Source organism: Narcine bancroftii, chromosome 6 (genome assembly GCF_036971445.1).
Source record: "Narcine bancroftii isolate sNarBan1 chromosome 6, sNarBan1.hap1, whole genome shotgun sequence".
Lineage (NCBI taxonomy): Eukaryota > Metazoa > Chordata > Chondrichthyes > Torpediniformes > Narcinidae > Narcine > Narcine bancroftii.
Genome location: NC_091474.1, coordinates 19,017,775 through 19,031,339, shown reverse-complemented (window position 1 = coordinate 19,031,339; position 13,565 = coordinate 19,017,775). Strand labels below are relative to the sequence as shown.

General features: G+C 36.3%; 1 protein-coding gene across 7 annotated transcripts in view; it reads right to left on the bottom strand.

Annotated features, from left to right (window-relative positions):
- The window catches only part of LOC138735781 (translocating chain-associated membrane protein 1-like 1), a 54,530-nt gene that overhangs the window by 3,978 nt on the left and 36,987 nt on the right, over window positions 1-13,565 (bottom strand). For 5 of the 7 annotated variants that reach the window (XM_069884203.1, XM_069884206.1, XM_069884205.1 and 2 more), the window contains 5 exons: window positions 11,339-11,423; window positions 9,334-9,404; window positions 5,452-5,556; window positions 3,590-3,733; window positions 1,526-1,707 (listed from right to left, as the gene is read on the bottom strand). In XM_069884203.1, coding sequence (XP_069740304.1) covers window positions 1,526-1,707; window positions 3,590-3,733; window positions 5,452-5,556; window positions 9,334-9,404; window positions 11,339-11,423 — 587 coding nt within the window. Of the gene's footprint in view, window positions 1-1,525; window positions 1,708-1,953; window positions 2,112-3,589; window positions 3,734-5,451; window positions 5,557-9,333; window positions 9,405-11,338; window positions 11,424-13,565 lie in introns of all 7 variants that reach the window. The other 2 variants (XM_069884204.1, XM_069884209.1) reach the window with 2 other exon arrangements.

Sequence of the window (13,565 nt, the reverse complement as noted above, 5' to 3'; positions counted from 1 at the left end):
TAAAAGTCAGCAGATGCTGGAGAAACTCAAAATGCGAGAGGAACTCAGCAGGTCAGGCAACATCCATGGAGGCAATTGATAATCCCCTTCCCTGACCAGCTTATTTTCACCATGGACATCCAGTCCCTGCACATTTCAATTCCCCCCCCCCCCCATAAGGCATCACAGCTCTCCACTTCTTCCTGGATAATAAACCCAATCAATTTCCCCCCTCCATCACACTGTCTTTTGTCTGGTAGAACGGGTACTCTCTCAATGATGTCTCCTTTGATTTCTCCAGATCAGGTGTAGCTTTGAGTACTTGCTTGGGTCATGGCATCATGCCTCTCTTTACTGGGCTAGGTGGAACAATCTACATTACAAACTGACACAGGCAATGCTCCCCAACACTTTCTCCATGACAGTGACCACTACATTGGTGCTACGTTTGGCACCCACGATGAGCTCGTCACTTATTAACTTCAATTGCAAACTTCCGCCCTACATTCAAATTCACTTCCTCCATCTCTGGTACCTCTCTCCATCTCGATCTTGGGAGAGACTGTCAATTGACACCTTTTACAAACCAAGTGCGTCAATGAGTTCTGGACGACTCTTCCCACCAAGGATGCAATTCCTTTCTTTCTCACTGCATCTATTCCCATGATGAGATGTTACCTATCAGGAACTTCAAAATCTCCTCCTACATACCTCGATGAAGGGCTCAAGCCTGAAATGTTGGCTATGTATTTTTACTTTTGCTATGTAAAGGGCACTGTTTGACCTGCTGAGTTTCTCCAACATGGTGTTTTTACTCCTCTTACAGTAAACCTGGTTTACCATCCACTGAAACAATGCAGATCTCTACCCTATCTCCTCTATTTTGAGCACATCTGCCCTCACCACATTCCTCCCTCCTCCTTAATACATGAGGAATAAGGTTCCCCTTGTCCTCACTGACCACCCAACTAGCTTCCACATTTAACATATTCACTGCAATTTCCACCATGTCTAACGAGATTCCACCACCAGACACATCTTCCCCTTGGTTCCCCACTCTCCTTTCAGTGGGGATTATTCTCTCAGTAACTCCCTTGTCCACTGGTCCCTTCCCACTAATTGCCCAATAGCATTTTTTCCTGTGACCGCACCAAGTGGTAAACCTGCACCTCCTCCATCATCACCATCAAGGGCTCCAACGGTCCTTCCTAATGAGGCAATGGTTCTGCCAAGAAGCTGTCGGAGTCATTTATTGCTTCCAGTCAGCTTCCACTCCATCAAGAAGGCCACAGCCCTCCATTACCCACACCTTTCTTCTAGCTCCGCACCCCTTTCCTTCCTTCTATCAGAGTGAATTTTTCTCTGCCCTCTTCCTCCTATCTTGTTTTCACTCCTTTCCCCCCCCCCCCCACCATTCACTTAACTTGCCAGCCTATAATCTTGGCCTCCTGCCCACCCCTTTACTTGGGTTTTTGTCCTTTTTATGCTTTCCTGATGAAGGATTACAGCCTGATACATTGACAATCTGTTGCCTTCCATGACTCACCAAGTATCTGTACCAGCATTAACAAATTTTTGATAGCTGATCCAAACTTGGGTGGCCTGGTTAGCACAAAGCTATTATCGCGCCAGCAACCTGTGTTCAAATCCAGCACGGTTTGTAAGGATTTTGTACATTTTCCACATGTCTGCACTGATTTCCTCTGGGTGCTCTGGTTTCTTACCATCCTTCAAAAACATACAGGGTTCGTAGGTTAATAGGTATATTTGAGCAGTACAGGTTGGTGGGTCAGAAAAGCCTATTACCATGCTGTATATCTAAATTTTAAAAATTAAATTAAAATTTAAATCCAACCGCATAAAGGTGTTCCCTCAATCTTTGTGGAAGCTAGGCTTTAATTCCAACTTGCAGATTTTTCCTCTCTAATAGTTGATTCTCAAAGCAAGTTGTTCCCCACTTCACTTTATACTTACACTTGTGTTCCTTTTTTGATTGTTTGTTCTTGGCATTAGCTACTTTCTTTTTTGGGATCTGATTCTGTGCATGTTCTCTCCACTTCTTCAGCTGGAAGTTAATAAACTTCCACATCATCCATGCTTGTGTTAGACAAATAGCTGCTAAGCAACTAATCCTGTTCAAACAGAGGCACCCACAGATTAATGAATCACTTGATGATTCAAAATAAAAATACACGCATGAAATCTAGAAGCTATTGCTTTTGGCTGATTACAGCATCTAATTATAATGAATCTTATTATTTATTTAAATAAATTAAATCTGGAAATAAAATTTCAAAGTTTTTTTTAAATTTTAAAGCTAAAAATTTGTGATAGTTTTACCTTTATTACATTTGCAACAAACCTCTGTTCTCTACAAGTTATTTTTTTCCACCACATGCTGTGGTCTTTTGCTCTTGCAACACTTTCCTCCAAAGAACAAGTAAATTTCTGAGGATAATCAACACTCAAGAGCTATACAAGTGGCAGAAACAGGTCAGCATGGAAAGTCTTAGAAATTAACCTTTACCTTCTGAATTTTATGATGCATAATGTTCTATCTTTATTCATATGGTAGAGGAAATACACAAAACAAATTACGTTACATTCCACAAACAAACTATATTTTCAATTAGCTTGTCAATTCATGGCATGTTTAAAACATGAAGAAATGAATCAGTATTCATCCCATCTAAAAAGATTATTTTTAGTCTTAAAAAATATTAAGATTAGCTGGTATGGCCTTTCTTTTGTAGACCTATTAGTACAAAAATAGTAACCTGGTGAAACTTGGACAAGAACTTAAACACCCAAAGGAAAAATGTTCCAAATTCCAGATTCTAACTACTCAAATATTTTCAAAATGAAGGGTTAAAAAAAAGAAAATTCTTGAAACAGCTACAGGTAAAAATGCAAGAGCAAAATGTGCCCCAATAATTATAAACCAAGAAACTGCATCATTTCTTGAGATTATTCCATCATTATATCTTCAAGCCATTAATTAAAAAAAAATCAAAGCTCAAATGAGAACAAAATAATTAAACATTTACATTTGGAAATAAATGTATAGTATATTGCAGATTTTAAGTTGATATTGCATCCACACAGATTAGAAAAGGTTAAAAAAGATTGGTATTGAAATTCAGACTATTTGACACAAAGGTTATAATGAATAATTGTCACCAGTAGAATTCCTTGCATATTATTCTTAGGAATGAGCTCCTTGGTTATTTTGTAAAGATGACCCAAATTAATCTTTAACATTATGAAGGATCAAAAAAATTCCAATTTTAGAAAACAAATAGAAAATGAAATACAAAAGATAAATCAGTAGCCCATAAGTGAGTAGAGAAACAAAGATTTTAAGTTAATGATCAGCCAACAGTTATTGTTACTCCAAGTAGTGCTAATGAAAGATCAATGGTCATCTTGGACAGAGACAATGCAAATCACTGGGGTGTGAACAAAAATGAAGGAAATATGTCCTGAAAAATAAATCTAAATCTAAGAGCAAAATCTTCAAGAGCAATAAAGTAATTCTGACCCATGCCTTTTAAATTGAAACATCATATTTTCCCTCCAAATATTGAACTACACTTTACTGGCATAATACCTGATTGTCAGTGTGTTGAAGTTTCCATTTGCCACTGAAAAGTCTTGATTTTCTGCTCTTGCCAAGCCAAAGCCAAAAGTGAGGACAGACAGCGTCAAGGTAAGAAGACGGGCCATTACAAAAAGCAGAGCCCAGAGAGTAAAGCTAGGGATTAAAAAAAACCTTTTTAAAACTGATTACTAAATTTTAACTTCATTGATGAAAGGATACATGACACAATGCCAAGAAATCTGGGATAAAACAGTACATGCTGAAAATACTCAGCAAGACAGGCAAGATCTGTGGAAAGAGAAGAAGTGTTCACATTTCAGTTCAATAACCTTTTCAAGTCTCATCCAGTTGAAAGTAAATGACCCTCCACAGATGCAGTTTGATTTGCTGAAACACTTCAAAATTAACTGTGAAGATATTTATTCAATTTATTTTCTTAAGCTCATTCAACATTTTGCAACATTAAATTTATTCCAGTAATTACAAGTTGTATGTTCCATTCTAACTGCACATAATAGTAACATTCCATACCCTTTCATCTTAGCTCAACTACTTTGTGGTAAAGTATTTATGCTCTGTTGAACCCTAGTCATTTTTGATGGGAAATTTTGAAAGTATAATTCCTAAATTACATTTATCAGATTTTCAATTGAAATTTCTTAAATTAGCTTTGGTGATAGCAAGAAAATGTATTGCTGTTACTTGGAATCAGATGTTTTATTAGCATTAGGAAGATGGCAAACAGGGATTCAAAATTGTATTCCATTAGAAAAAAATACATAAAATTTGAGAGGTTAATATTCTGTATTTTTACAGATTTGGAGCCTGTTTGCTAATTCCTTTGAATCCTCCAGACCGGTGAAAGGATCTTTGAGCGTTTTCTGAAGCAATCCAATTTAATATATAATTACACTTAGTATGCATTTTAGTAATTTAGATTTGTTTTTAGTGGGGGGTTGTAGGGTAGTTGAGTGGGAGGGTTTAGTTAAGGGTTAGATGAGGTTCTTTTTAGTAGTCTTCTTTTTTCTCTATATATAAATCAACATATATTTCATAATAATGTGATATGATTTATGTTGTTTGTTATTGATTCAAATAAAATATTCCATGTATTTTATGCTCCAAGAGCCATTCCAATTTTTTTCAAAATTAGATACAGATTCACTTAGCAATTATTTAAATTGATGATGGCTTTTGACTGATTTTGCATCTGAAGAAATGGCATTTCTGTATTCACCCTATTAAAGTCCCTAACAATCCAGACCACAAAGAATACATTAAGGTAAAACAATGATTTATTTCTATTTCTATCAGGATGTAGCCTCATTATACTAAGTGAATATGCACATTTTCAAACCCAACATCCATTCAACCCACAACCCAACACTGAGCTATCAGTTAAATTCCGACCTTTCTGCTCTTAGCCTCCAGCAATGTTCAATTAGTGATTATGGATGCTCAAGAGATTGCACATGATCTTTCAATTTGTTAGTTCATAGCTTCCCATGCTCAAAAAAGGGGAACTTCAGGATTTCATTTAATCATCGCTGACTGCCTATATTCAAACAGGTGCCTTGAAATAACATCTCTACTACTTCTGCCTTGCACGATCATTCCTATTGCTTTGGATCTCCTACAATTACCTTATTACAGACCTTTCACCTGTCTCTGTATCAGAAAATATTTGACTTTTCCAATAGCGATGAAAGGCTATTCACCAAAACATTAATCGTTTCTCTCTGTGGATATCTCCTGACCCGCTGTGTATTTCCAACCGCCCCCCCCCCCCCATTACTCAAGAAAAAGAACTTTAGTACTTTAAAATTGTTGACAGATTGTATTCTTCATAATGTTCACCAAACTCCTCTTACCCCTTTTGCTTGTTTTCATCACTGAAGTAAAATAGCCGTGAAGCATGAAACAAAAGTTCTACCAAGTAATGCGGCACCAAGAGAATCAAGCCCAGTCTATGGAGGCTGTTATAAAAAAAATGCACAAAAACAGGTTAAGTAAAAATTCTATACACCTCCAAATGATACAGTACAATCAGTGTTAATTCTAAAAGGAAATACCCACCTTGAAGTAGCCACATTAGTGGAGTTCATTAAAAAAGCTATTACAGGCACCAACAGTCTACTCATAGTTGAAGCTATCACAAGGACAAAACATGCACCACAATTTACTTTCAGATGGGACGTGGTAAACTTCAGCATTACTAAACACAAGGAATACAGAGGGGCAGGGTGGTTAAAGCAGTGCATTTACTACTAACCTGAAGCAATAAAGTAACTCCTCTGAATACTATAAAGCAAAACCACAGATCCCAGTAAACAATTTGTTTAGAAGTATTATTTCCTCTGTTCCACCATTTTTAACTGTATTCCAAGGGGATTCAATCCCAATGAATAACTTTTCAAAGGTGCCTTCTATCTAGAAACCAAAATGTGTCTCATTCTGAATAAACGTTGACAACTATTGTGGGCAGACCAAGTGACTGACCTATGACCCAAATGTTATCCTTGCCTAACATCAACTTGTTTACACCTTCCAGCAGAAGCCATTGAATAACATTAAAGAGAAATGGAAACACTGATTGTAGTAAAAACAGAAGTGCTAAAGAAACTTAGGAAGTCTTAACAGTGACCATTGGAGGTAAAGATATAAAACAGATGTTTCAGGCCTGAACCTTCAAGGTAAGAGTATAAAGTAGGTGACCAAATTAAAAGGCTGGGGAGAAGGAAAGAATGGGCAGGAGGAAGAGTGCAGACCAACAGACAAAAATGTTAATTAGATATGGATGGGGCACAGGAAAGAGGAAAGGTGAGAATTGACTGGGGGAGGGGGAACTTGCTTTTGGCTCTATGGAAGAAGAACTATGGGAAAGACAGGGAAAAGGGAAGAGAGTTTGGGCCAAAAAACAGTACCTCAAACACCCCAAAGTCAATTCTTACCTTTCCCTCTCCTATGTCCTATCCATCCAGTAACTTCTTAACACCTTTTATTTGTTGGTCTTTACTCCTCCCCCACCCATTCTTCTCCCCAGCCTTTCAATTCAGGTGATTCCCTGCTCTTTACTTATACGTTGAAGAAGGGCCCAGGCCCAAAATGTCAATTATGTATCTTTATGGACGTTGAAAAATGTACAAGGGAAATAACCTGGGTCTATTTTCCTTTGCCTGCCTTAGGGCCACTAAAGCTTAGCTCCCATAACAGTGAATATAATCGCAGAATACTGCAGAAGCTGAAAATCTGAAATAAAAACAGACTGAAATGCTCAGCACTACAGGCAGCATCTGTGGAGACGGAAACAGATTTAATAGCCCAGATATTGTACATCCCTGTCATCCAGGTTCCTCATTCCCCTGAACGGAGCTGAAAACTGGTGCTTATCCAAATATTCCCAGAATTGAACAGCAAGCCTCTGAGCAAATGCAGGGCCTCAAACAATGTAATGCATAGACAATAGACAATAGGAGCTGGAGTAGGCCATTTGGCCCGTCGGGCCAGCACCACAATTTTAGATCATGGCTGATCATTACCATCAGTACCCCTTTCCAGCCTTATCCCCATAACCCTCAACTCCATTACCCACAAGAGTGAACATAGTCAGCGAATCCGCCTCTACCACCCTCTGTGGCAGAGCATTCCACAGATTCACACTTCTCTGGGTAAAAAAATGCTTTCTCATCTCCGTCCTAAAGGGCCTACCCTGTATTCTTAAACTATGCCCTCTAGTCCTCGTCTCCCCCATCATTGGGAATAAGTAATCAGACTTCACCTTGTCTATCCCCCTGATGATTTTGTATACCTCAATCATGTCCCCCCTCATCCTTCTAAACTCCAATGGATACAAGTCCAGTTTTTCTAGCCTTGCTGCATATGACAACCCTGCCATCCCTGGAACTAACCTTGTAAATCTGCGCTGCACACCCTCTATAGCTAGTGACCAGAAAAAGCCCCCAGCACAAAACATATCTGAAAGTTTTTGATACTGAGGAAAGACCCACCCTTAATTTTCAGTCACTGATAATTAAATTGTTACATTTGATTCATTAAACAGACAAAATTCTACAAACCTAAATTATAATTTAAAAATAGGTAATATTCACAATAAAAAAAATCTCACCTTATTTCCCCCCCTCTTCCCTCCTTGCAGTCCACAGTCTACCTGAAAATAAAAGATCTTGCCCCAAGTCCAACCTGAGAGCTGATTTGTCACCCTGAACCTCTGTAAGATTCAATGCATTTGAGGATCCAAAAACAGAGCAGAAAAAGTTCTAGACTCCAGTTTCAGATTAGAGTCCCAAAACCTGCTTGTACTTAGAAATAATAGCAATTCCATGTACAACAGCAAAATTTGAATATTCAGAAGGATGACCAATGAACAGATTTTCGATCTGAAGGTCATAGTCTTGAAATATTAATTCTCTCCAGAGATGCTGCTTGACTGAGTATTCCTCCCATCTTGTTTTTAATTTTGCAATTATATTTTAATTGCTTACAAATTCTAAAATTATTTGCTTTGGAAGAAAATTGAAATGCTTCAAATACAGCATATATATTTTCCTTTTTGGCTGGCAATTCCAGATACATTTTACAAACCTTTTTCTTGTACACCTTTACCCTCATCTACAATTTACTTGACATTTAATCTCTCTGGCCCACCACCTTCTCAAGACTTTCTGCCCCTTCCATCTTCTCTCTACGCTTTAAAATGTGTTGCAAATTCAAGTTTTTTTCAATCTGTGATGAAATATCATCGATCTGAAACACAAGCTGTTTCTTCAAATACACAGCCTGTCCTGCTTCATATTTATTGTTTCTATTTTATTACTGATATCAAGTATTTTGAATATTTTATTTATCACCCTCTTGCTAATTTGGTATTGGCTTAATATATTCAAAGAAATACATATCGTGCAGAAACATAGATTTGCATTTTAACAAATTGAAAAAAGCTTCATGGACAAAAAGTATAAACTTTTTAAAATCAAATTTGATTTGAAAAGTACAACCAGAGCACCATCAATTTGCTTGCACTTTTAAACCAACATGGCAGGGGGGGGGGGGGGGGGGAGAGAGGGTCATTTAAAAAATGAATTTTCCATTTTGTTACAAGCATTTCTTTAACCAAGATCATTAGGTTAAGAAATATTATACAAAAGGGTGCAATATTATAAAAAGATATTCACCCCAATATACTGCAACAGAAATTTGATTTATGTTCATTTCATCTAGAAAAGCTTTTGGAACAGTAATATTAGCAGGTTCTCTAGAAAATGCAATGAGTACACAAGTTTCAGGATAAATTGACTGTACTGCTTCTTTTAAAATCTTGGTTTATTGTACTCTCTAGCAGCCAAAAGATTTGAAAAGAAAAGAATGCAAGGAGAACAATGTGCAAATGGTAGCAAGGGACGAACAGCAGCAGTTAGAGGAAAGATCAGTAAAGGAATGGGGGAGTTGTGTACTGATCAACAGGTAGTTTTCCTAACATTATGTTTCTTTTCATAAGAACTTTTACAACCTTGAAGAGAACTCATGATAGATCTAAAAAGAAACAGAATGCAAGGTTGATCAAACGTATTTTGTTCAAGGGAATCTCAATTACCCACCATTTTTCAAAAATCAAATGAAGGAAACAGAGCAGATTAATTTTGGCAGATAATCAAAGTTGCACTACACAAAAATAAATCCAAATTGTGATCTAAATTTAAAATAATTCTGCATCAGATACATGGTTGAAAACTTACGTTAATATATAGGCACCAGTGATTTGGAATATGTAAAGGCAAATGTAGTACAGCTGTCGAGCGATATCCTCCTGTAAGATTTAACAATTTGAAAAAAATGAGGAACAGAATTTTAAAAAGTTGAAAAGACACAAATGAGCGTCATGAAGCAGGGATGGAGATTTGTTCTACAATTCCCCAGAGTTGATACTGTTCACAATGCCAGAAGATAATGCTAAACAGGAAACTAGGTGCTTCCCAAGAGGGAGGGAGAAGTCAGGAGTATCGCTTCAACCACTGCGACACATCTTGCAGAAAAGTTGAAGAGGCTTTGAAACAGACTGCTCAGTTGTCTGCCCACCTTACTGGAATGGCACGGGAGGATTTCAAAGAACATGAAAATTTTTAAAAAGTAAAATAAATTATACAGAACGATGCAACAAAAAAAAAAGACTACACATCATTTCCTTGCATTCAAAAATGAATCTCCTTAAAGTTGTCAAATTTAAATGGCAGTTTCAACTATAATTTGAACTGGATTCCAAAGCATTCCAAACTTGTTCAGATCAATTCATGGACCACTCCTCTAAAATGGGGGAAAAAGTGGTCATTTGTTTTATACACCCCTTCATGGTCGGTTTATTCAGCTGAATATCTCTGTTCAAAGGAATACAATTCTGACATACATTTATTAATTATTCTTAATTTGCCATGGAAATCACAAGTAACTGTATCTTGCTCATATTCAAAAATAACAAATTTAGAAAGGAAATCAATTTGAATGCCCCATCCTTTTTAAAAAAAATCAACTGAGCAGCTGATATACATGGACAGTAACATTTGTGCTTCAGCAGTTTAGTGGAAAATTTAAGTCGGCGGCCTCATCTTACAGGCAGGTGTGTAATTTTTCACTTTGAACACATGACCAGATTCCACTTGTCCAAATTCTGAGTTTTAATCACACAGGAGCTCTGTGGTATCACTTTTTAAACAAAGATCCGGTTAAGATGCTTGTTTGGCAAGGAGCAATCTACCCACAATTTTATTAGGAAAAAAATCAATCCCAAAAGTTAAGTCTACAGCTACAATTTTAATTTTTAGCATTTTTAAAAAATTTATAATGCCCTTTTTGCACTTCAGATTGTTCAAGTAAGGGATTAACTTATCAATTATAAATTTTGCTGACTGACGCGTTATCCTGAAGTCATCTCAACCTTATTCACCTCGTTCACCCATCCCACAAGGATAGTCACTAACTGATCATTTGTTAATCAACATGTTTGATCCCTGTATTAGCAGAAACTGTGCAATAAGCATCAATAATCACCAAGATTCCAAGTTCCCTGTCACAGAGATGTGCCACATACCCAACTGAATTGCAGAACCTTCAGATGGAAAGGTTGAAGAGCAATTCAGGTACCGAACACAAAAGTAAGAATAAATTTAAATCCAAATAATTATTTCCTTCAGTTGCTGTGCTGATCTCAGCTTTTGATAATCAATTCTGTAAGCTAAACACATTGACTTCACCCTTTAACAGACTTGGCCTGGTTGATAGGACTATTATGTGAACATGCTTATATGACATGCTCCAAAGTATGATGAAATGATCAAGAATAAATGATCGTCTGATGTACAAAAGAAGGACAACAGTATAAAAGACCTAAATAAGCCACAATACTGATAAAGAAGCAGACACAACATTGATGGTCATTTGCATCTTAAAGTATATTTATACAGAAAGGATAGGCAGCAGGAGACAGCAGAGTGGCTTTTAAGGAATTTAAACTTAATTCAAAAATTTTCTTGAAAATTAAAGTTAGCATCAATGGGGTTACAATCAGACATGGAAGCACTGTCTAACAAAAGGCCAAGTCTTTTTAAAAAATTACTTAGCAAGTCAAAACTTTTCAAATGTGTCCCTTTTCTCATTCTGTATCAAGTATATAAAATTTGCAAATTTTGTTGATGCACATAATTTTAAATATTTTTAAACTTGTGTAAAATAACATTCGTACATAATCACCTTTCTAACTTTCTGAAAATAGAGCTCTGGTAACGCATGGAGCCAATAGGCGATCTGGCAAATGTAGAAAAATTTCACCTGAAAGCTGAACCAAACAATATATTGTAAGTGCAAACCATACAAGTAATACCTAAAAATGAAAGTTTCTGCAAAATAAAGTTGAAGCTCAATATTGCTCAGCCCTTAAATAACATTTGTGCCACTTAATCAGTTTTCTGAATTTCGACCAGTTCTCAATGCATGCTCCCATTATTATGGCTTTCTCATTATCTGAGGGTATCATCAGTGTGTTTGCACATAAACTTTCAAAGCAAACATCTGCACTCCTAATTTTATGGATTGAAGGATAAATGACCATAAACTTTAATACATCCTTGCTGTATTTAAATATGCTTCTGTAGTAACTCAGACATTATTGCAAAACTAGATCCTTATTAATCTAAATGTGCCAAGATGGATGGCAATGCTAGAGCACATTCCACAATAAGATTTTTTTTAAATCCTGAATATAGTAAAAAAACCTAATATATGTTTTCTCCACTTCAAAAGTGGAACAATGGTGCAGCTAAAAGAACTGCTGCCTCAGCTCCGAACCAGGTTCAATTCTGTCCTTTGTACTGTCTGTGTGGAGTTTGCATGTTCTCCCTGTAACTACAGGGATTTTCTTTTGAGAGAAATATTGGATGTGTACATGAATGTTTGATGGTGAGCACAGCCATAGTCAGCCATCTAGCCTGTTTTCATGCTGCAGGACTCAGAAGCAGGCAAAGGTTTTGATCAAAAGGCAAGCCGTAAATAACTTTTTAGAAAAAAGTCCAAGAATAATCTGCTCTTGATGTACACTTCTAATCTTCAAGTTCAGGTGAGAGAATCATAATTATTGTCAACTTAAGAACGTACATGTTGACATTTGTTGAGTGTAGGATTGAGGACATCTATAACACCTCATGGTTGAGCAGGCTTCTAAAACTCGCATCAAAACTAAGCTTCAAAACTGGCTATTAGGTGATGGTGGCAATGGAACTATTCCACAGCAAATGTCTTCAGTAAATTTTGAAAAGAAAGGATAATAGAATTCTGGGGTTCTTGTTGCCTTTTGAGAAATCAGAGTGGAGGAAAGATGATAATTATAATTTTTTTATTAATGTGGCTGTTATACTCGGAATATTTACATTTCAATTTATATTGACTAGATTTTAATATGTATATTTAACTTTTTCTTTAATATTCTTTCTTTTTTCTTTTTTTATGGCTCTTCTTAGGAGAGTTGGCTGAATGGGGGGGTTCTTTTTTTTTCTTTTTTTCTATATACAAAAAAAACCATTCATGTTCAATTGCTGCATATGTCATATATTATTTGTTTTTTGAACGAATAAATAGTTTTTTAAAAAAGTGGAGGAAAGAATGACAGAAAGTCTGGTAGTTGGGGAAATACTTATGGACAAGGTGATGAAGGACATGGGGGACTGAGTAGACTATTCAAAAGCTGAGTAATGATGGGTTGTTAAATGGGAAATGGATCATGCAAAGGTAAAGGGATTTATACCAAAAGGAATGAAGAGATGGAAACATGCAACATATTGGAAGATGGGATAGGAAGACTGCCAATATGATCACAAGTTTCTGGCAACCTCCTTCCTAAATGCAGCCTGAACCTGATAACTGTTTTCAGAAGCATACCATTTCCCGCTTGAGAAAGAATTGGAAGTCAATCCAAGAAGGGCTAAAGAGCAATCAGTCCAAGGGTATATGCTATTAATAAAAACTAAAATTAGCAGAAGCATATTTTTCAAGTTATCATTTACATTTTTCTCACTGCTAAAGTGCATAGGGATAAGAATTATAAATAGCCATTATAAAGAGTTATTAAAATGAATAACACCATTGCATAAAAATATTAGTGTTTAAGTGAACTGGGCAAAGGTGAAAAGAAAATATTCACAGTTTATCACAATCACATACATGAAAATAAGCCCTTTGCCCATCGAATCTGCATCCACAATTAAGCATTCACCCATTTTATTATCCCACTTTCTTAGAAGCCAGTAGGAAATTTACAATTAATCAAATTAACTCTTCTATTTTTTAAAATAAAACTCCGCTTTAGTAATTAAAGCAAATATTTTAAGAATATTTGTCTTGGTTAAATCGTCTACTTTGAAGTATTAACCAAGGTATATTTGAAAATGTATTGCTTCCTGTTGAAATGAAGTAAAGGATTTGTAAC